General features: G+C 42.5%; 2 protein-coding genes across 2 annotated transcripts; both read left to right on the top strand.

Annotated features, from left to right (window-relative positions):
- The first annotated feature begins 3,131 nt into the window (after positions 1-3,131).
- mecp2 (methyl CpG binding protein 2) lies at positions 3,132-19,186 on the top strand. The gene is made up of 6 exons (XM_067527670.1): positions 3,132-3,256; positions 9,858-10,050; positions 10,616-10,836; positions 10,940-11,133; positions 11,260-11,396; positions 11,834-19,186. The coding sequence occupies exons 1-6, from the start codon at positions 3,225-3,227 to the stop codon at positions 14,120-14,122; spliced, it is 3,066 nt and encodes a 1,021-aa protein (XP_067383771.1). The 5' UTR covers positions 3,132-3,224; the 3' UTR covers positions 14,123-19,186.
- A 119-nt stretch (positions 19,187-19,305) lies between these two features.
- On the top strand, positions 19,306-24,126 carry LOC137139854 (uncharacterized). Its single transcript, XM_067527676.1, has 10 exons — positions 19,306-20,592; positions 21,641-21,814; positions 21,896-22,053; positions 22,190-22,388; positions 22,497-22,593; positions 22,690-22,861; positions 23,045-23,106; positions 23,174-23,285; positions 23,360-23,508; positions 24,004-24,126. The coding sequence occupies exons 1-10, from the start codon at positions 20,345-20,347 to the stop codon at positions 24,043-24,045; spliced, it is 1,413 nt and encodes a 470-aa protein (XP_067383777.1). The 5' UTR covers positions 19,306-20,344; the 3' UTR covers positions 24,046-24,126.
- The last annotated feature ends 85 nt before the right edge of the window (positions 24,127-24,211 follow it).

The raw sequence follows: 24,211 nt of genomic DNA, 5'->3' as shown, positions 1-24,211 counted from the left end.
AGAAGTCAGCTTCAGTAGCAAGTTTTACCCCAGCCATGTTCTCCTCAACCGCTTTGCTGCCTGTGTGGAGTAGCTGTACAAGCCCTGATCTCGGTCAAAGAAAATGAAGAAGAGAACAAGAGGCTGCATGATAAACTGCACTCACTCATTGGTAATAAATAAAATGCTCCCAGTTTACAACTTATTGCTGTGCATCCAAATTATTTTTCACATTCCCAGGCTCTAATTTTTACTGGCAAATATGAGTGAAATGCTCCTAGTGTGGAGCCTGGCTGCAGTGATGTTCTGGGAAAACACAATTTAATCAGTGTGGGGACAATAACAATGGGGACAATTTAATCAGTTTAATTAGACATAATTTATTGAAAGTGTATGTTTTAGCATGAGTGGTGTGTTTAAAAGAACTGATTTCAGCCAAGACTGAGTGCAATAAGAGTGCAATGATTTGAGCAGATGAATTAAAGAAATAAACTAACTGGTCATTATTTTGCCAAAGTACATTTTGTTTTGAAGGTAAAGTCTGTGTGAAGTGTGAAATCATATCATGGGGGAAAACACAGTAGGGATTATGATGACATACAATGATAGTGTTTAGAGTGTGATGGTCTGTGATTGCGTTTTTGATTTACACGATTACCTGATTACATTTACATGAATTGAACAATAAACATACAGCAGCAAAAGAACGAAAGATAGAAAAGAACAAGGAGAAAACAATTGTGAAGTACTTTTACTTTTATTAGTTTAAATTACTTAGAAATCAGAAATGTCAGTTTGGTACTTCTGCTTTCGGGACATTTTTGACACAGTGAAGACATTTATGGCAAAATAGGGACATTTTTGCTGTTTTTATCCAGTTTCTTTGCGCCTTTGTCAGTTCCTCAGCCTTTCCACCAGATGTCCTCACTATTCTTCCAGATACCTGATTTAGCTGTTCACCTGCTGCTGCGCTTCAGTTCAGTCACATGACTGATGTGTTTCCAGCTTTCATTCATTTAAATTGATTTTATTTATTCAGTAGTTAAATCCAGAATTCCACTGGAAGTACTTTTAAACTTCGGACCCCATTTTGAGCATCTCATCGTTGGGATTAATATACCGAGGCTCTGCCTGGTCAGGATTTAAAGTTAAAACAGGTATTATCTGTGTGTCATGTTCACTTGGATTTTAGGGCAGTGGCTCAATGATGAGATAAGATCACAGTAGTGTATAACGTATTCAAAAACTGCACTGAAGTAAAAGTAGAAATACACAAACAATCCTGTACTCTAGTAAACTATACTTATATATAGGTAAGTATGTAAGTCCTGTCCCTTTCTGTGGGCCAGTGCTTTTAAATTTTGAGGGGACATTAAATAATTGTAAGTAACAGACATAAATGAAGGGTTGAAGCAGTTTTATAATTTAAAGCTTTTTCAGTTTTTCTTTCTAAACTAATCATGTTGGACTATCACATAGTGACAGTAACATCCTAACTAATAGCTCAGTAATTTCAAGAATAAAACACTGATACAACCACTGAGAAAATGTCCACAGAGCTAGAAATAAGGTAAGGGCGCCCAGCAATTCAATCCCCAGACCAGCAGGACTGAATGTGGTTGTGACAAGTGAAACAGTTGCACTTTCATCAGACTTATCAGCAGTACTGGAGTGCGCCTGAGCACCTAGGGCGACTGTGGCTCAGGACTTAGAGCAGTCGTCCGCCTACCCTAGAGTTGTTTGTTGGTTTCAGGGATCCTCCTGTCACATGTCAAAGTGTCTTTAAGCATAGCATAGCAGCTCCCTCATGAGTGTTTGTCTGATTGTGAATGAGAAGCAGTGTGAAGTGCTTTGAGTACTAACAGGAAGAAAAGTGCTATATAAGTGCAGACCAATTGCCATTTAGTATCCCTAATCCCAACTGCTCCAATAGAGCTGCTCAGTGGCCACAGACCAGGCTGAACTCATACTGAGCTGCCAGAGGTTATTGCAATGAAACTACCCTAAATAAATAAAGGTGAAGAATAAATTTAACGGTATTTGTTTTTTGAAATTGTACAATTTAAGAGTTCACATCAATTTTAATTTCACTAGTATTTTACTTATCCAATCTGATGAGCCAAATAAGTGAAGTGAGAACTAGACGCTATTAATAAAATTAGATTTTACTTGAGCAGCCGAGTCATTTTTATTGTCAACACCTAAAATAATCAGATGCTCAGTGGAGAAAATGTCAGAAATTAATTAACAAAAGATTAGCATTTTCTGCTTTGACTGAGTAACAGTTTGAAAAAACATATAATGACTTAATTGGCACATGTTCACGCTTGAAAAGCTAACAGTATTAAAAATGATTCATGACTTAATTATTTCAGCTGTACACTGTGGTCTTTTTACAGTGGGGCCAACAGTGGTTTGCCCAAGTGATCCTCATGAGATAAATGTAACATATAAATGGCTTCAACAACAGTCAAAATAATTTATCACTCAGTTTTTTTTAGTGCAGTAAATGTATAACCACAGTGAAGAGGTTTTCAGTTATAAGTAAAGCCCCGGCTTTCAAAGTGTTACTTCATGGCTCAAATTCTACTACTACTACTAATATTACTACTACCACTACTAATAGTAATAATAATAAGTACTCGTGCAGGATGTCGTGCAGGATGTCTCATTTCACATTTTTTACTTAATCTGATTCTGAAACGTAACAATGGTTATCAAAATACTGTAGTACATCTATGTGTTTATAGTTTGTCTCTGAAATCAAGTAAAGTCAAAGTATAAAGCAGAATAGAGTGAAGATACTCAAGTATAGGATCAAACTGCAAGTACAGTACTTAATCAGTTACTTTCAATCACTGTTTAAAAATGACGACCAGCATCCATTTTTTTACATTCACGAGAAATGATTTACAAATCATCCCTTAATTAACAGAATTTGCCGTGTGTGTGTGTGTGTGTGGGGGGGGGGAGATGGGGGGGGGGTTCAGACTTTTTTGAACTGCAGATCTTCCGGGGTTTTACTTTTACAAATTTCAAGGCCAGTCCTGAACGTCTCAGTCACTTTACGTCTCGCGAGATTACACCGCCCCTGCGCAGCGTTGACCTAGTCGTCATGCAGATCTCGCGGTGTTTGAGTGTCTGACGGGTGTTGGAAATGGAGTCGGAGGGGGCGGGGTGCAGCAGGAGGGAGCAGAGATGTTTGGAGGCTTTTTTTTAATATAAAATTATTTATTTAAATAAAAATGGCCGCCGTGGAGAGCGGAGAGGAGAGACTGTAAGTGGGGTTTTTACATTTTATCCTCCGTTAAAGCGCCAACGCTGCCGCCATCGCCGAGCTGCTTCTATCGTGTGTTTTATTGAAGTAAAAGTGCGTTGATTTTCACCCCGGCCTGTCGCGGCGGAGCGGGGTTAGCGGGAATACGTCACCAACTTACTGCTAAGTCCGTACTTTAGCCGGAGCGCAGCTTAGCTTCAGGTTAGCTGCTGTTCGTGCGCCGCCGGGCCGCTCTGACTTTCATACAACTCCCCTGGAAGTCAGGCCTGGGCTCAGCTGCGCGGTGTACGCCACCAACATCACAGCCCCAGTCACCGGCGGCGTGTCCACCCGCCTCCGTCAGACGGGAGGGAGCTAACGGGCTGTTAGCTGTTAGCAAACATGTGAAGGGAAGTGTTTATACCGCTGATCAGTAACCCGGGTTAACCCCCCCCACACGTTCACACAGCCCGGTACACACGGCCCACACCCCTCCGCCCTGACAGCGAGCTTTAACTGATCATTACTGTGATGAATGTCTCGCTGTTCCAGTGCCGCCGAGCAAGGCAGCTCCGTGTGTGTGTGTGTGTGTGTGTGTGTGTGCGTGCAGGGGGGCGGGGGGAGTCGAACCCGCAACTCTGTGTTTCCTCTGCAGCTCACTTCCTGTTCCTGTGGCTGCAGGTTTCATCAGCAAGAGCACACTTTAACACACATTAAACAAAAACGCATACAACACACACTCATTAAATATAAAACACACCAACTGTGTGTGTTCATATTTGAATGTTCGATCACACATAGCTATTGGTTTAGTTCGTTTTTTAAAGTTGTTTATATCAAACGTTCGGATTTCTTGAGTAGTAATGTGTTAATATGTACTACAACTGTGTAGTAGCAGTAGTAGTACTCCTGTAGAACACCTGTAGGACTAAGGAGTTAGAGAAGCTATGATTGTTTGTTTTGTAGTGTGTGAAATGTAAATGTAATGACAGTGGACGTCTGACTCTAAAACTCCACACAAAATATAACACACACTATTTGAGCAGGTTTATTTATGTTGAAGTAGAACATAAAAGTATCAGAGCTGCAAATAATCATAATCAGAATCCGGTTTGTTGCCAGGTTTTCACATACAAGGAATTTGTCTGTGACTTGCTGCAAAACAATCAGCAAAGTAAAAGTTCTACTGTAAAATACAAATTGAGGAAAAGAGAAAATTTGTTAAAACCAGAAGCAGAAACTGCAGGTGGTCAGTGTGTGTCTCTTCACTTTCTTCTACTACCCTTTTCTGTGATTTTGGATGCTTACAGTGTGTGTGTGTTCTCTATAAACTGCTGGATCTGTTTTTATAAAGTTATGGCTCTACAAAGTGTGGAGATTTCAAACTTCACACACATCTATTATTACAGACATTTAGAGGAAGAGTGAACATGCAGTGAGCACAGATACGGACCTGTTAATGTGATGCATCTGTGGCAGATGATGGAACTCTGTTTCCTGAAAACATTTGTGTATCATTAACCTGTAAATGTATAACTAACTTTATGTGCTGTTAGTTTTTCAGTATAAAATCATGTATGATGAAGAAAAATACTAAGCTGTCACATGTTAGCAGCTGGAAGTGAAAACATTTTTATGTTTTTCACTAACACCAATTTTTGATTATTAAAGCTGAGTTGTTGCAGCTGCAAATCCGAGGATGTGTTGACCATCCTTGTTAATGTGCCTTATCTGTTCTCAGTGGTCAATTTGTTAGGTACACCAACTAAATCCAACACTCCTGTGATAAATCCTCCATCGGGACGGTGACACTATTCTGTTTGATGATGAAAACAATAAAGATACTAGATCTGAAGAAATACTGTTAGTAGTTACAGGAGTAGTTTTAGCCCAGTATTTGAACATGTCACTTCTTAGGCTGCAAAAAAACAGAAGAAACCTGATGCTGATTAGATTTAAAGTTCAAAAACCAGACCATAACCAAGATAGTCCAAAAAAAGACCAAAATCAGGACACTTCAAAAACCAGAACATATCCCAGATAATACAAAAATCAGACCATAGCTTAGGAAGGCAGGAAGTACATTTCAATTTTACCTAAAAACATTTTTCCCTAGTCTTTGTTCTGTTTTTAATATTTACAAACTCTGTTTCCAGAAAGGTTGGGACGCTGTGTGAATGTAAATAAAACAAGAATACACTGATTTGCAAATCAATAAAAACCTATTTTTGATTCTAAATAGAACAAAGACACATATCACATGCTGAATACTTAGAAATAAGTATGATGATTGGGTATAAAAGATCATCCCAGAGAAGCTTAATCTGTCAGAGGTTAGAACTGGGTGAGGTTCGCCACTCTGTGAACAAATGTTTGTTTAACATTTCTCTACATAAACTCTTAAGAATTTGGGGATTTTATTATCTGTGGTTCAATATACTGTTAAAAGGTTTAGATAATCTCAGTAACAAGGGACAAGACCAGAAACCATCTTTGGGCCCTCAAACAGAGATGATTCTGGAAGACCTCTGTGAACTCAGTTTGAAATAATCTGTCTCAGTTTGAGAATCGACAGCAGCTGCCATTTGTTAAAAGGAACAATATTTGTGAGATTCAGTATCTTGTCAAAGAAAAAATGCACAGTGATCTTGACATTGATCATATTATAGGTTAACACATCCACCTTGGTGTAGAATGTCTGAGTTAATTCACGACTGCTGGCAGATGCAAAACTACAGACGCAAATGTCTAGACTTGTAGGAGTGGTGATAGGTCATTACGCCATGTATTCAGCATTTTTATATGCGCTGACTGTAATTAGTCTAGTTCAGGAGTGGCGAATTCTGGGACTCAAGACTAGTTTCTGTTTTACAGATATCCCTACGCAAGCCTTATCTTCCAGTTTGTGATTGATTGAACACTCATGATGCAGGTCGTGAGCCATGGGTAGCGCAGAGATAGTTGGAAAATAAGCACTACTGTGGTTCTTGAAGCCTCAAGTTTACTGCCCCTGTTGTAGCTTTTAGACTGCCCCCATGTCACTCACATTAAAAGATGTATATGGAATTTTTGTGTTCAGGCCTATGTGTGTAAAATGCTTAATAGCCTTAGGAACCTGAGCCTGAGCATTTCTATAGGAAAAAGAGAATAGCATCAAATAAACCACAGAAACTAAGAATCTAGATTCTTGAAGATAGTCTCCATGCACAGCACAGTAGAGTTAATAAAATGTTTCTGATTAATAGCAATTCTCCTGCAAAAATCAGTTCCTTGCTGTGTCAGTTGTCAGAAATGTTAAACATGTTAGATCTGAGTATTACCTGTATACAAGTTTCACTGATGTAATGTAGTTCAGTTCGGACAAACTTAGTCATTACAAAGTCCTCATAATGGACATAAATGGTCTATGCAGACCCTCAGCAGTTTATGGTACTGTTGTTTATCGCGTTGGCCAGCTTGACTGCGGATCTATAATATAGGTCTTTGAGAGGTATAGACTTAAAAAGACTGCACTGTTCTGAGTTTTCCTTTCATTAATTAAGACTTATTATCAAGTCAAGTCAAGTGGATTTGTATTGTCATGTTAACCAGATGTAGTGAAATGAAACAATGTTCCCCCAGGAACTTGATGCTTCACAACACAACCACACAGGCTACACATAGTTAAACTAAACAAAACGTTCAATTATAGCAGACAACAAAAAGTGCACATGTGCAAATGGAGCAAAAAGACAATAGTGCAAAAAGTCACAAGACATTTTTGACACATTTAACACCAACTAGTATAGTGGTGTGAGATATTTTGCAAAAAAAGCAAGTTAGACAATTTTTTAAGTGTAAACACTATGTCAGATGAAAACAAGATCTATGCCTAGTGCAGTAGAGTGGTGCATTATCTCTGACTACTAGACGTGAACAGTGTGTGGACTCATCTTTAGTCTGTCCCTGGTGGGGAGCTAACCCTAGCTAACTAGCTAACAGCTGTCTGCAGACATCACAGTGATGTCTCGCCAACACAAACACTGCAGATGAATTATGTTTGTCAGTGGACTCAGTTTCTGTGCTGCCTGTCCTCAAATTGACCGTTACAGTGGATATGCTGTATTTAGGTGGAGCACTTGTTGCTGATAGTCCATGTGTGGGAGAGCATGTGTTTACATACATGTTTACATTATTGTTGCTCAGCTGATTGCACGTGTAGGCCCAAAAACAGTAATGCAATGTTTCAGTACTTTGCATTTGCTAAGGAAAATAAACCTTTGTTCCCCAGGTTTCTAACCAGCAAATAGTGATAGTTTAGTCTGTAATATGAACAATACATACATTTTTGTGAGAGACAATAGTATAAATTCACTTATTGATGCATTTTATTTATCTGATGTAAGAAAATGATCATGAATGGAAATTAATTGATTCTGGAATCAGTTCTGAAATCGGGACATCAGTGCAAATATACAGCTCTACGTCACATGTTGCGCTTTCTGTACAGACACAGCGTATCTGGGCCTGTTGTTTCCTGATCCACTCTGCCTCCCTGTAGCTGAAGCTATTGATCAAGTGACAGAAAGTAACTGTTGAATAATTCTACTAATTGATTATCTTTAATCAGAAAAATCTGTCCATTCTCTGATCTACCTGATCTTCTACCTGGGCACTAAAGCGTTTACTCACATTTAAACACCAGGTTTATTAGTCTGCAATAATTCTGTTGAACACAACAAAAAATGGGCTAAAAACTGAACGTCTCTGGGTTATAAAGACAGACTGAAAAAACAAACTTTTTCTGTTCTGTGAAAGAAGCAGTGTGTTAATGGAGGATTAATAACTTTATACTGCAAATAATCATAAGTCTCAGCCTACAACCTAGTGCACAGTGGTGTAAAGTACAGTTGATGGGTGAAAAACTGAGAAATGATTCAGTTTCATTGTTTCCTGTTTAAAACCACATGGACGAGTGCTCCTGCGGGTTTCTGCAGCTTCATGTGACGACTGAGCCGTGAAGTTACAGTAGAATCAGGAGCAACAGCTGGAGCAGAGAAACAGTGCTTCAGCCTCAGGTTTCAGGGAATTTACCTGCAGAAAGGAGAAAACCCAGCGCAGTTGATCTTACGTCAAACATGTGGTGTTGCGTTTAATTTAAAAACTTCCTGTTGGTGCATTCAGGTCCGCTGGCAGTAGCTGTAACTTTAAAACTTCACAAACCTGAGTTACAATAAAAGTCTCATTCTTCCTTAAACATGCTTCTGAATTGTGTTGAATATAGAGTTTTTTTGTGTAAATCGGGATTGAAGAGATAGGAGTTGGTTGTCATATTTGGGGATGTGTTGGCAACATTATTTTATAACTACAAGTTAGTTCTGAATGGATGGACCAGTAGTTTAAAACAAACGGATACATCAAAATGTAATGGATGTAGGCTAGCATGTATTTTCAGTCTTTCAGAGTCAGCGGTGAACATGTTCGTCCAGTTTAACCTGCATACATTTATAAAGTGTTTTGAATAGATTTATGGGTAAAAATGTTTTTTTTAGCATGTCCTGACCTGGTGTCCAGAAATTAACAGCTAAGAATTTGTGATATGGACAAGCTAAAGGTAAAACAAACAAACTGAGTATTGGTCTGATATATGGTCTGACACAGGATGGGCGGCCATATTTCATCCTGCATTATTCTGGTAGTAGATGTGGTTAAACTGCAGCATCCACGCTGTGCAAGCTAAGTGGCAAAGGGATGTGATGACTTGTTGATTCTGTAACCTGCTACTTGGGTTGTTTTTCTCCTCCTCTCCTTAGAGAGTCTCCTCCTCCATCATACCTCTTATGGCATGAATCAAAATCCACATTCTTCATATTTTTAATAAATGTTACACTTCAACTGCTGGGATGCCAGTAGCTATGTAAATAGAAACTGAGGTGAAATTCTTTTGATTTTTGGGGTCTAATGTAAATAGGCAAAGCTCCATAATGAAGGGTTGACTTGATAAGAAATGCTGTCATAGTTTTGATAAGACAGACCTAACCAAGACCTAACCATAGCCTTAACCTAAACTTTAAATGATAGAACGTTGGGACATTTGACTAGAAATGTTTTCTGGCTGAAAGAAGAGAAAAAAATTGTGGTTTATTGTTTTACTGCATTTCATGTTTCACTAAATGTGTTTCACATGAGCGGCAGGATACCATAGCAGTAAGAACTGCACTATAGAAAAGAACATTGAGAATATTAATTTGGTGCTCTCTCTAGTCCACAGTTTTTTACCTCCACTTCCTGATCCTGCCAGGGATTGACTGATCACCTTTTCTCTATTATGTTTTGTGTCATATTCTACCTCCTGCATGTTCAGTCCACTTTCTCTTGGCTAAATTAGCAGATTTCCAGTAGGGGAGAGCATGTCTGACACAAATACAGATCTCCTGTTGAATGCTACATATGTAAAAGTCTGGAAAAAATCTCAAATTCTTCAATTATTGTCCTGATTTCATAGTGGATAACAGCTTTTGTCACCTGCACACACGTAGCCAGTCTCTGAGGGTGGTGGTTGATAAACAACACTGTAGCAATGATCTGGTGATGTCATCAGTGGTGTCATAATAACAGATGTAATGTCATATGGTGTCCACAGGGAGGAGGGTCAAGAAGGTGAGGAGGAACCAGTTGACCCCCAGCCTCCTGCCAGAGAGAGAGAAAGGTCCCATGGTAAGACCAAGAAAGCCCGTAGGGAACGTCGCCATGCAGACCACGGGACAGAGGCCACTGCATCGACCACAACCCCAATACCTGGCCAGGCGCAGGCAGGGGAGGAGCCAGAGACACAGGTAAAGACAGGTGTTGCCAACATTAGGTGTCACACGCAACATTTGGTGTTGACAGAACAGGTGGAGTTCTGGATGGACGAGGTTTTAATTATCTACCAAAGATCAAGATCCAATCCAGTTCAGTGTTGGAAAAAACACATAGGATACATTCTTCAGGTTACTGTTTATTAACTTAAGGTAAACTGGTGAGAAAAGTAAGGTAAAAGCAGTGTCAAAGCTAAAGGCAAACATCCGAAAATACACTAAGACCATGATGAAACAAAGAAAGGCTGTAAAGCTCCAGTTATGGAAGCACAATAAATTACCTGGCAGAGTCTATTTTCAAATCAATATGCTAAGTGAGTAATTAGGAGATGAGTTGCAGGTAAGCTAAAGGAGAGGGTGAGGGGTCAGGTGATGGCAAAGGCAGGAACCAAGGGTACAGCAGGGCAGAGCAGGGTGACCTAGGAGTGTCTAAACTAACAAATGTTAAAAACTTGTGTAAAACATTGAAAATACTGGATGAGACATAGCAATAAACATGGTTATTTTCATTAACTGGTTTCATGTCACTTTGTTCCTGCAGGTGTCAGAGCCAGTGGCAGGCCCCTCAGAGCCCGGGTCAGCACCTGGGTCAGAATCTATAGCTGGCAGTGAATCTGCAGGTTCTCCCAGACAGCGACGCTCCATCATCCGGGACCGCGGCCCGCTGTACGATGACCCATCACTTCCTGAAGGTTGGACTCGTAAACTCAAACAGAGGAAGTCCGGACGCTCTGCGGGGAAGTTTGATGTCTACCTGATCAAGTAAGTCATGTCCAACCCTGATGCTGGGTTCATTTACCATAATGCTAAGAAATATTAACTTGTTTTAATGATGATGTTCTGTTGTTTATACCCAACTGTTCAGCTCAGAGGGAAAGGCATTTCGTTCCAAGGTGGAACTTATCGCGTACTTTCAGAAGATTGGTGACACGACCACAGACCCTAATGATTTTGATTTTACGGTCACTGGACGTGGAAGCCCTTCTCGTCGTGAGAAGCGTCCTCCCAAGAAACCAAAGGTGGTGAAACCATCAGGTCGAGGCCGTGGGCGGCCCAAAGGTACTCTTAAAATTTAACAAAAACATCAAACATGTCATCAAACTGAGGCCAAATATTAATAAAGTTAATGTGTTTATTTCCTTTAGTTTTTTGTGTAGGTGTTTATCTGCCTTTGTGTTTGTGTAGGCAGTGGAAAAATGAGGCAGGCTACAGAGGGCGTGGCAATGAAGCGCGTGGTTGAGAAAACTCCGGGAAAACTGCTGGTGAAGATGCCCTTCGGCAAGCCTGAGTCCTCCACTGGCACCGCCTCCACTGCCACAAAGGTACAGTCCATGTGAAATCCAAAGAAAGACATGGTCTCAGTAGTGATCTCAGAAATCACTTAAGAATCTCAAACACACTTTACCCAAGCTTCTTCCTTCAGTTTTTCCACTGAGCCTTGCACAGAGACAGTAAATGTCAACCAGCATTGTCATACATCTTTGGCACAGACAAGAATAACAACAATTTTAAAACAAAATTTAATAATTGTTGATCAGATCTTTTAGAGGAGTGTTTTACCTTGGACTGTGATTAGCACTGAATATACTGTTGGAGCATATGTTAGATAATATTTGTTTGGGCCTAAGGTTGATGATTTATTCCATGTTTTGCACATTTCGCTTGTGATATATGGGTGTACAATAATTTTTTTTATTATCATGGTGAGGTTCTAAACCTGAAGACCAGTTACAGTGCACATGTCATTGCCACCCTGCAGGTTGTGCCTGCTGCCCAGCAGCCCAAATCCCGCCCCGGCAGGAAAAGGAAATCTGAACAGGAACTTCCGCCACCACCGCAGACTGCCCCAAAGAAACGGGGCAGAAAACCAGCCTCAGCTTCAGCACCATCATCGGTTGCCACAGCATCCACATCAGCTGCATCAACCGCTGGGAGCTCAGCGGCTGGGAGTTATGCTGCAGCTGCGATCTTAGCTGCCGAGGCAAAACGGAGAGCAGCCAAGGAGTCTTCCACCAAACCTGTCGTCCAAGAAACAGCCTTGCCAATCAAAAAACGTAAAACAAGAGAGACAGTGGAGGAGAGGGAGAGCGTTCAGACTCTAGCAATTACGACAACCGAGAGTGGAAGGAGGGGTACTGTAGAGGAGGAGGGAGGTGTGGAAGGAGCTCAAGCCTCAGACCCTCAACCCACCCCCTCTGAACAGAGCCAGACACAATCACAGAAGCAGCCCATTGCATCAGATGAAAGCCAGTCACATGGACACAAGACGCAGAAAGGGAGGAAGCACAAAGAGAAAACAGGAATAGCAGCAGGAGATGGAGGAAGCAAAGAAGAGGAAGCAGGTGAAGACTTAGGTGAAAAGGGAGGACAAGGAGAGGGTGGAAGGAGTAGCAGCAGCAGCAGTAGCATTAGCCCCTCAAAAAGCCACAAAAGGAAGGACCGGCCACCTCACAAACACCACCATCACCATCACCACCATCACCATCATCATCGTCACCAACAGTCCTCTGCCTCTACGTTGGATCAGCCTCCTCCTCTTCCTCTGGCCACTGGACACCCAGCGCCTTCCAGCCAGTCTAGGTCTGAAGTTGAGCCCAAGACTGTGTCTCAGCTCACCACGCAACAATCGCAGCATACCCAGCAAACTCTTCCCAGATCACAGTCCAAATCTGCACCTCAGTCCATGCCTGAATCTCGGCATCCTCCCCCACTACCACGGCACCAACCCCAACCACGTCCACAACATCGCGAGACCCATTCTCCCAGTCAGCTCCAATCCCAAGCTCAGCCTCGACACCTTGCACCCCAGTCCTCTCCTACCAGGCATGTCTTGCCCCAGCTGCGGCCTCAACAATCCCCTACTCCAACCCAGAGTCAGTCCCAGGCTTCCTCCCAAAAGGCTCCGTCACAGCCTGTCCACTCAGTGCAGCACCGAACCCAGCTTCAGACTCAGCATGCTTCACCTCAGTCACACCCTTCTCAGTCCTCATCCATCCTTCACGTTCATCCGCCTCAAACAAGGCATCCACATCCACAAACCCAGTCTCCCACAGCACTCCAACCTCAAACCCAGCCTAGGCATTTGTCACAACCCCAAACTCAGCTCAAACAACAGTCTCAAACACAGCCTCGGCAATCACTGCAGCCCCAACTGCAACCCCAGGCCAGAACCCCAACCCAACCTCTGACTCAATCCCAGTCCAGAACCCCAGCCCAGCTTCAGCCTCAACTACAGCCCAGAACCGTTGCCCAAATTCAGCCTCAAATCCAGTACAGAACCCCAGCCCAAACACAATCTCAACCTCAGTCCAGAACCCCAGCCCAGACACAGTCTCAACCTCAGTCTAGGACCTCAACCCAACCTCTCTTGCAAACCAGGCATCAAGTGCAGCCCCAACCACAAACAAGGCACCCATCGCAACACCAACTCCAAACCCAATACAGACCACTTCCCAGACAGTCTCTCGCTCAGCCTAGGCCGCCCCAGTCCCAGTCCCAAGCACAACCACACTTTCAGCGGATTCAAACACAACTGCGTCCCCAGTCCCAGCCACAACCTCAGCTTACAAGGCCCCACGTGCAGCACCACTCATCCCATCGACCATCTCCCAACCTAACCAGGACAAACCTGGTCCCTGTTCAGCAGAACCAGAGTGAACAGCCTCAAGATCTGAGCACCACACGGCCTGGCCGAGCAAGCCAGCTACCGGGCCAAGAAGTCATTGGGGAGGGTGTCAGGGTGGAGGGGAGAGGGGAGCTGGCAATGGCATCAGAAAGCAGAGAGGTTTTAGGAGGAGAAAGAGGTTCAAACAGCACCTCAAGGCCTCCAAGCTCCATGCCTTCTGGACCTTCTGGACCTTCTGGAGTAGCAGTTACCGGGGTTGGTCTTGTACCTGGGGCAGATGGCAGGGCCAGGCTCAGAGCAGATCCAGAGGCAGCGGGTGAGGGCAGGGAGCTCAGAGACATTGTCCCCCAGTCGGCCGTACCGTGCCCCAGTCGAGAGGAGACCGTAGAGTCACGGACTGCCGTGAGCGAAAGAGTCAGCTGATCGGTGGGGCCAATGAACAGGCTGACGGATCAGTAGTCTGACGGAGTTAATCAGCATCAGGTGGAAGAGGAGCAGGACTGGGCTGTTCGTGAAGATTTTGTGTTTTTACACTGTTTTCAGATAGAAGGATAGCGTCACACAGAGCTGGTTGGACTGTCGCAAGGTCTACTCCGTCTGATTCTGTCTGGACACTCTGTAAAGCTCTCACCTGGACAGCTGGAGAGGAGAGTGGTGTGTCTTTTTTTAGGAAAAACAAATGAAATGGAAAATCCGATAAAAAAGTGTGTGTATATATAATCAAAAGGCAGCTGTTGTGTCCCGCTAGTCTCCGTGGGGAGGGGGGAGTAGGTTGGAAGTAAAAACCAACGCTTAACTCATTACTCTGAACGAAACCTTGCTTCCGGAAATATAACCTGTTTTTTTTTTCGTATTTTGATAGTTTATTGTTTTGTCTCTGTTATCCAGCTTTAAAGTCTGATATTGTTGACTGACAGTCCCTGACTCATCGCCTTGCTGCTGACTGACAGTCCCTTATTTAAAGTCCTGCTTACTAAAGGTCCTCTTACTGACTGACAGGCCCTTACTGAAACTAGTCCTTGACTGAAAGCCTCAGAGGTGATGTGGGGCGGCGGTTTGCACCTTAAACTGGTTTCTTAGAAATCTCACATTTATTACTTCCCGTTCCCATTCCAGTTTACACCCACAATAAACTTTAAGGGGTGTCGGGAAACTTTTTCCATCCACTTCCACACTGCCCCCTACAGGTAGCGAATCTGGTATAGTTATATTAAATTCATGACTCTATGCAGAGTCTTTGAAATCCATTTTGAGTATTGTTTGAAATATTTGAAAAACATACCTTGTTGAGTTCTCTTATCAGACACTGAAATTTCCCTCACAGAACATTTGGTTGTTTGATAAGAAAAACTCTAAAAGTGCTTATTCTTTTTTCAGATATTTCTAACACATTGAGTTGTTCTTCCAGGTTAGAGATTCTTCCATTCTAGTCTTCATTCAATCGGTTTTGGTAGTTGTTTTGTTTCCAAAGGAAGCGCATTTAATATCAAACCAAACCCACTTTAACAGTAGCTTTATTTTAGTTTTTAGTCTTAATGAAAGAGTGGGAAATGGACTCTTTTTTTGTGTCTTCATGTTTAATGTCTGGAACAGTTTGCACTCCTCCAGTTTGTACAATCAACCGCCTGCATGTCGCTCAGAGACCCTGCAGGCCTTCAACCGGTGGTGCACGTACGCAGAGGTTGGCTTTGGCTTGCAGGGTTTTACTGTTGGGGAAGGTATCCAGGAGCGAGACCCTGAACAAGGACTGGTCCAGCTTCACGTGGAGTAAGAGGTGCTACAACGGGCTAAAGAAAACTACTCAGTGAGCAGAAACTAAACTTTGTAAGTCCAGATCTGAGAGGAGAGATTTATGAGTGCAGAACAAGTTCAGAGAATGGACAGTAACTGACAAATGTATAAAAAAATATGGTTAACATGAAAGAACAGTCGTTCAATAGTTTACATGTTCTGACGGACCCATACAGGTTCATTTCATTTAGTTTTTGATGGAGCAGAGAAACAAAGTACTGGGTTGGTGCAGAATTCTAACAAGGCCACCATTAAAAAAGTCAGTGGGATCACAATTCATCTCTCTTTCCTCCGATTGTTGCGTTCAACCTGTTGTAATGTATTTTTATTTCACCATAGAGACTGTAAAAACGGTTTAATGTGCAGATGAGTCTGTGTCCAACACAATGATGTTTAATGTTCTCAACAACCTCTGTGGTTTCATTTAGCCACTTGTTAGCAAACGTCTTTTTAAGACACATAAGCTTAAAAATAGTGGGCTATTTACTGATGAATTTATGTTGTAGAATAAAAACTGAAAACCACTCGACCTTGTTTTGACCACAGACCTTATTTGCTTAACCAAAAACCTGCTAAAAAAAACACATTAAGACTCATTCCTACAGCACGCCATAAACAGCAGTCAGCAGGACAGGTCCTAGTGCTCCCTGTCCCTGTATATGTCTGTTTGGAACAGTGTTTATTCAGACCTGACAATAAAACACGAGGAAAAGGAGATGAATCACGACCTATTTGTCTTTCTGTACAATTTAGCCACATGTGCAGCGGATTTTTCAAAAAATGAAATCTAGTCTTTAACTGCCTCTTCCAGACATTAGACCAGAGCCATCATAACACACCACAGGCACAGTAAACATGTGAACTGGGTTTCCAGCTGGGTTGAACCTGGATGTAAATCGTCACCTGTGCTTTTAAAATGCCAGTTTACCTTTTAAGTCCTAACTCGGATGTATTTTATTTAATTTATAGACACAAGACAAAGACGGTGCTTTTTGATTTTAGTCAGAGCTTCTCACCAACATGTAAGCTTCTGTTTGTTCAGTATTATTCTCTCTCCCCCAGTCTGTGAACTTTGCATTTTTATAGTTTATCAAATAAGTAAAGGAAATACCTGAGTGTTTGCAGTTCTAAGAGGTCTGCATCACATCTATGGCTGTGATTTGGATCCCAGGAGTTTCATACTTAACCGGACTTGTTCTGGTCTCATTGGTGATGTAGCAGGTCTTTACCAATGTGTAGCAAACAGACTGTTCACGGGCATGGGGAATTTAACTTGATTATCCAGTAGCAGGCAGTTAGAACCAGACATCTTCCTCATAAACTGTAAGGGGGATGTTGTTGCTGTTGTTGCTGAGATCCTGGTGGATGTATTTTCAGGCAGATGAGCTCTTGGATCCAAACCTGTTCCTGCTCTTGTGCTGAATTGTGTCTTGCAAATCACTGCTGTTATTTTTGAGATGCCAAGGAACACAGGACAGAGGACAGTAGCCCTGATTTTCAGGAAATATATCACTGAAACTTAGAATATCAGTGGCTTTACATAAACAGTCCAGAATTGTTTGAAAACCTGGTCACTTTATATTTATTGTCTTGGTCCAGTTGTTGAGTTCAGATCAGCTTCCTTTTGGTGAGAGGACTGTTGAAAACTTTGCTGCTGTCTCATTAACATCAGTAGGAAGGTCCTGGTTGAACAGAGGTAAAGTCAGTCGAATAATAAACGAAACATGTTTGAAAACGCTAGTCAGATTATTTTACCAAACTCGGCCAGCAGAGGTGGTGACCTGTTCTGGACGTCTAAGTCTAACAATGACCGTTGTGTACAACTGGTACCATGAAGATGGTTCTATTAACTCTGGGTTCTCTTCTGAAAACAAGTGTGTTCATATGAAAGAACTAGAGTTAATTTCATCAGCTCCAGGTGAATGTAGTGACAATCAGACAACTAGAATCTGCAGAGATCAAAGACATTGTAAATGTTACAGGCAGAGAAGAAACTTAATGAGTGGTGAGATTATTCTAAGACTGTTAGTGATTCATTATTTTTGTTCTTTTGTCTGATGATGAACAAACTATTCTACATATAAAAAATCACTAACGAGTTTATTAATATTTTTTTCTCATGTTTTTATATGCTGCAGTGACAGAATCAGCTAAAATCCTCAAACTCTTTAGATTTGTCTGTTGATGATCACCTGAGCAGGTTAACCATCATCATTTTCTGGTTAAACGCTTCCTCAGACACGCCTCTCTTAGTGAAAGAACCCAAGCAGTACGTCCACCAGCACCAGGAGCCAAGATCACAATGTAAACGCTAGTTATAAACAAGAAATAAACCTGTCACCATGGTTACTGAGTTTTTCCCAAACTGACCCAGAAACAGATTAACTGGAGCTGCAGATTGTAAATCAGTATGTTTAGCAGGTTACCATGAAGCTCTGTTATTCAAAATGCATGCTGGGAGCTGTAGTTCTTCAGTTCTTGTAGTTTTAGTCACCGATAGCAACATGAACTGCTCACTGCTCTGACTTCTGCACATCTGAACCTCTCCTACATCTGGACTCACTGGTTCTGTTTGACCGCTTCATCAACCTTTTGGACCGTAGTGTTCACCAGAGGTGGTGAAGTACAAACACTTGAGTAAATGTATGTGTCTTAAAAATATTCCAATACAAGTAGAAGTAACACTTAAAATCCTTTAGGAACTAAATACAATGTTTAGAACTCAACGCTGTTCCTAACATGAATGTACAAGTCCGGTCCAGTTTCACGTGTGCCTCAGGAACAGGGTTTCTGCAGAAACCTGATATGTTCAGGTCGTGTTCAGATTTAAAGAGAGAACCTCTTCTAAGTGGTTACTGTGAGAAATCACAATTTGTTTCTTCTGTTCACTAACTGACTGTAGTCAGCATCAGAAAACAAACAAATATTGGAGGAAACTGCAGACAAATGAAATCAAACTTATTAAATATAAAACTTAAATTTATAGGTGAAAAATCAGATTTGTGATGAGGAGTAAAAGCTTAAGGACAAAGATCAGTGTAACTACAGAGACTTGGTGTGGAGCTGATTTACCAGATGCTTCATCCACAGTACTAAGTCAGTGTTAGTTCATTGGATTCAGGTTTACTGAAAACTTCAGATATACGCAGTGGAGGGAAAGTAACATAAATACTATGTTCAAGGACCTGAAAAATTGTAGTAAATACACTTAGTTACTTTCTACCTTTGGTGTTGAGGTTCCACAACTTCCAGAATCAAATGTGCCCTATCAGGTTGTTTTACCTCATGACCTCACACAGGTGTTTGCCTCCACCTGAAGCTGAACCCCCCCCACACACACGTGCTTCTGCGTACGTGCCCCCTCCGCCTGCTGCCCGGCTGCAAACAGACTCCCTACACAGGACTCGACCCGGCACCACCTACAGTAACCAGCCACCATATTGCATGTTCCAGAGTTTAGTGCCTATAATATTGTGCGTCTTGCCAGAAGCCACCATGTTCGCCAAGCCATGTTGTGTTTCTAGACTTAGTAGTGATGTGTGTGGTGACTTCATAGTTGCTAATATTGAGGATGAATATTCTGCTTTTACTCTGGTTGGATTCAGTGGAAACTCCTATACACTGTCGCTGTAGACAAACTAGTTTTTACCTGTTTTCTTATTTTTCTTTCTAACTAAAAGCGTTTGTTGTCCCTCAGTTCTTTTGTCACTGACTGAACACCTCACATTCACCTGCTGAGGCACCCGGGCCCACCCTCGCCCCCCGTGCATGCTCAGCTTTAGTAGGCCCCAGAAACAAGCAGAACCCAGAGGTAAAATCAGCATAAACTGTTGTCATTTACACAATTGAAGCTGTAGGTCAGAATCAGCAGGAGGAATCTGATTTGTTCCTGCACAGGTTAAGGAAGTTGACCTTAGAGTGTAGAACTACATGGAAGCAGTATTGCAATTAGTGTACACAGACACACAGACCAACCTGAGCTAAATCAGTCAACAAGAAAAAAGTTTGATCACTGATGAATGGTTTTAAAGTTAAAAACTCACGTGTAAATATTTAGTTTCTCTTTCTTTGACGGGAAACTACGGCTTTTTCTGTTTTCTGTTGTTTTCTGAACAACGAGCCAATAACATAGTAATGTTGGTAGTTTTAGATTCAGCCTCAGTCAATTCCACCTTTACTCAAAAAAAGTCAGTCATTAAGATTTAAAAACTGGCTCTCGTAGGGTAGCCGATGAGGTTTAAACGTTGAAACACTGACGTGCAGCAAACACAGCACCAGATGTGGTATTAGTGACAGGTTTTTTATAAGGAAAACTAAAAACAGAAAACTCTTTTTTAGCGTAAGTGTGTATAAGTTCAGTTGAGGCGACACAACCTACATTTACTGCTGGAGCAGGTCTCACATCTTCCCCACGTCCATCCTGACACATGGTAAAGGTCACCTGTACACGCTGAAGACTCCAGATCCAATGGTGCACTGCTGCCACCTGCTGGCTCTAAAAGTGGGTGCATCACTGAGCGTTTTTGTTCAGCGCTCAGATCTCATATCCTTCATTTGTGTCTTCTCAGACAGAAACTACATGTAACGCAGTTCATTTAAACAGACGTTCACCTGAAATTCTGTTGAGTTACACAAGATACAGCAACAAGTCCAGAAGATCCAGATGTGTCGCCAAAATAAAACATATTAAAAACATATTAAATAAAGATCTGTCAAACATACGTGCAGTAAAATATTTTCCGTCATAATTAAACGATTCTGAATATGTCACGTTTTATTTGAACCGGAAACACACAACACATCGGAGAAGGTGAAAACGCGACTCTGATTGGCTCAGGACGCAGGCAGGTGAAGATGGCGATACGTGGAGTCTCGGTTTGGCTGTTGCTGCTCGGACTCGCCGCTGGTTCCGGTTCCGGTCTCGATTCGGAATCTGAGCGCGGCAGGATTCAAATGCGGCGTGTGCAGAACCTGGCCACTCAACCCAGGTATGGAGATTGTTGGGCGCGAGCCCTGGAGGATCTGGGCACGCACTGCAAGGATTTGACTTCAGAGAGCCAGAGCCGGATGGCCCTGCGCTTTGCCTATTGTCACCTGAGCAGGTGAGACATACACAGAACCTCGTGACCGACAACATGTGAGTGAAAGTGGAGAAAATATGGATGGTCCGGTCAACCTTATCTGCATTTCAACTATGTGTTATCAGTACATTTACTCTAGTATTACAAGTGCAAATGTACTTTGTACCTTACTCAAGTACTTCTGATATACAGTAATATGGACTGTTAATTGATTAAAAGATTTAAAGTGGAATTTGTAGATTTTTATTTAGGCCAATACTTGCACTTTTAATTGAGTATTGAGTTTCTTTACTTGTATCACCTCAGTAAACAGTGTATCACCTGCTGTGTAGCTGCAGATTGCTCAGAGTGGACATGCTGACACCGGTCCTCCATGACAGTATTAAGAACACATGTGTTAATGTTGTAAAACTTGGTGAAACTTGTGGAAATTGTGTCTGATATCGAGCAGTAACTTGTTACAGCAACATTTACACAAGTTCTGAGTTCTGAACCAACTCAGCTTCTGTAAGTACAGAAAGAAAACTTCCAGAGTTGCTGTTGGTCTCTGAACTTGAACACATGAAATGTTTTGCTTGATATTTCTTCAAATCAAAAACAACTTCTCAACACATCACCATCACCAAATGTACAAACAGGAATGTGACTTTATCAGTGAATAGAACTAAAAGAAAACAAGGAAATACATGTAAAAGAGGTAAAAAGATGTATAAAAGGTGAGGATTATGTTCACGATGCTGCTTCATGTTGCAGAATCTGGACATTGGATTCATATAGTGAGAAGTACAAAGTCCCAGGTATGGGGGGAGTTGTTGAGGGTGTTGTTAAAGTTAGAAGGTACTGAGGTGGGTTTTTTGGGAGAGTGATAGCCCGGAGGGGTCTGAAGGTCCTGGTCCTAATGGAGCAAACCAGCAGCCTGGTGGTTGTTGTAGTTATGCTGCAGTTCTTCAACAGACACCTGGTCCAGCCCTGAGAGTTGGCTTCTTCTATTTGGTGTGGGTGGATGTGGTACTACACAGTGATGGATGCTTTTCATCTCCCTTCTAGTGTCTCTCTCACTGTGTGTCAGCTCTGGCAGGAATTTCCCAGCTTGCCCTGAGAGGTCAGAGCTCAGCAAGTGTACAGGTGCAATGGATGTTGTGGCCTTTAACACCTACACAGAGTTCTTCACCCACACTCACTCCATCTGTCACTTTCTGCAGTCTGAGGCTTGGCAGAGCCGCGCTGAGAACACAATCTACAGGTAAACACTGGAAACACACAGGTTAACACCATCTACAGGTAAACAAAGGTTATGAACTGTGTGTGTGTGTGTGTGCCTCAGGTTAACGGAGAGTTCAGCAGGTGTAGCTGAGCAGCTTCAGTCCACCAGGCAGATGGCTGAAGAACTGATTGTGACCCAGAGTGCTGCCTTACAGGCACAGCAGGAAATCCTGAACAATGGGGAGGAGCTTAGACTGACCCTGAGAGAATCAACACAGGGTAAAATACAAACTTACAAGTAGCCTGAGAGAAGCATGATCTGTAAACCAGAAACCAGTCTGCTTAATGTTTTTGCCTCATAGACCAAAAATATCTAGCTTTCCTAATGTCTCATCTCTGTCTCCCCCTGTCTAAGGTCTGCAGGCAGTGTTCTCTGAGCTCAGCAGTGTTTCCAGGGAGCAGCAGGTGGCACTTTCTGAACTCTTCAACAGAGTTTCCTTCCTGCACAGCTTCCTGCTGACAGAGGCTAACAGCCTAAGCTCCTGCTGCTACAATGCTGCCGCCCTCTTCACTGCCTTCCTCCTCACCTCCACCCAGCGCTCTTCCAGAGCCAGGTAACCCTTCTGGCTGGTTGGAGAATTGATTGTTGAGAAGTTATTGAATTATTTACACAATAATTTCATGAATTAAACTAGACTGATGTGTGTTTGTGTGTGTGTTAGGTTGTTGTTGTTGGTTCTGGTGTGTTTGAACTTCTACCTGGAGAGGAAGATCTACCAATTCGTGCTGAGCTCTGATCATCCTGAACACAAACACATGGTCAGTATCTTCACCTGCAGAAACCTGATTGAACACTTAATGCTTAAACGACACCTGAACACACACTGATGTAATACCTGACTCTTCTGTGTACAGGAACTGCTCAGTGCGTATGTGAGTGTGCTGCGATGTTTCATGGTGTGCATTGGAGGGTATGTTCTGTTTTATGTGTGTATGCGGTACAGAGACCCGGTGCAGCAGAGTCTGCAGGTGCTGCAGCAGCTTAAAGAGACACAGCGCAGCCTGCAGGAGGCGCTGCAGCACGCAGGTGAGAAAACACATCTGTTACTGCAACCCTGCCCCCAGTGATTCCTGCCTGTTGGTTGGTCCTCAGATCAATGTCAACAAGAACAACTTTGATATTAAAAATGAGGAGAAGAAGACTTAAATCTCAGCTTGTGTCATAACTAAAACCATCTGAAGTAACAACCTGCTGGTCATCTGTCTGCAGAGTGTCTGGGAGAGCAACAGAGGAAGAAGGAGGAGAAAGAGGGGAGTCAGCTAGATGTAAAGGTGAGTTTAGATTACATCTGCTCCAGTTCCAATCCTAGCTGAGACTGACTGGTCCAATGTTTTCCAGAGGAGAAGAGAGGAGGCACCAAGGACGAGGCGGAAGGAGAATAAAGAGGAAGAGGAGGGGTGCAGCACACTGCTGTCTCCAGCAACAGACCTGTCTAATCTCTCAGTCTTTGGTCAGTGCCTGTCTCGCCTCTCTGTTCCTATACTTTTGTTCATGTGGTTTATTACAAGTGTATCTGTGCTGCAGGGTGGAGTAGTGACAGCAGCAGCACTGTCAGCACCACTCTGCTGCCGTGTGTTTCCCACAGTGCCTCACAGAGTCCAGGCAGACGTCCTCGTCGCACCTCCTCATCCTCCTCCGCACAGGTCTACAGCATCCTGGTGGAGGACAAACAGGTAGAACAGATGTGATTATGATCAAACCAGTAGTGATGTCATCAGTGCTGCATGTGTATCCAGGGCTGTGTTCGAAATAACACCCTTCTCAATTTGTAGTGTCTTCACCATTTTGAAGTAGTGTCCGAGTGTGTAAATCTATTCACTATTTGGTCCACTCAAAGTATCCCACAGAGCAACATGGCACATACTCCACTGTCTGTTAACAATTCCACAATGCAATGCTCCCCATTTTAGAGATGGGGAAAATGGTCTCAAACTGCTGATGGTGATGACGCAACGTGACAATGATTTGTAAGTGTCTGAAATGTCAATCTATCACTTAGTGAATATTATACAGGGAGGAGAGGAGGGATTGAGTGAGGAGGGGAGTGCTTCAACACAGCCCAGGTGTTACACTGAAATATACCAGGTTTGAAGTGATTCTAACTTTAACTGCAATGACCTTTGACCTCTGCTCTTCTCTTCTGTTGCTGTTTCATCATCGCTGTTCAGTCTCGTTACAGCTTGAGGAGCCGAAGATCAGAGACTCAGTAACTAAAGGAAACGTGTGTGTGTGTGTGTGTGTGTGTGTGTGTGTGTGTGTGTGTGTCTTTTTATCAATAAAGTAGAATTTGGATTTTAAAGTGCTGATGTTCGTGTCAGTCGGGGGGGGGGGTTGGGGATGAATCTACCTCTGCCTCTGCCTCTGCAGTTGTTAAAC

The sequence above is a fragment of the Channa argus genome, chromosome 13 (genome assembly GCF_033026475.1).
Source record: "Channa argus isolate prfri chromosome 13, Channa argus male v1.0, whole genome shotgun sequence".
NCBI lineage: Eukaryota > Metazoa > Chordata > Actinopteri > Anabantiformes > Channidae > Channa > Channa argus.
Note: the sequence above shows the minus strand (reverse complement) of the source record. Positions and strands in the feature narration are given on the sequence as shown.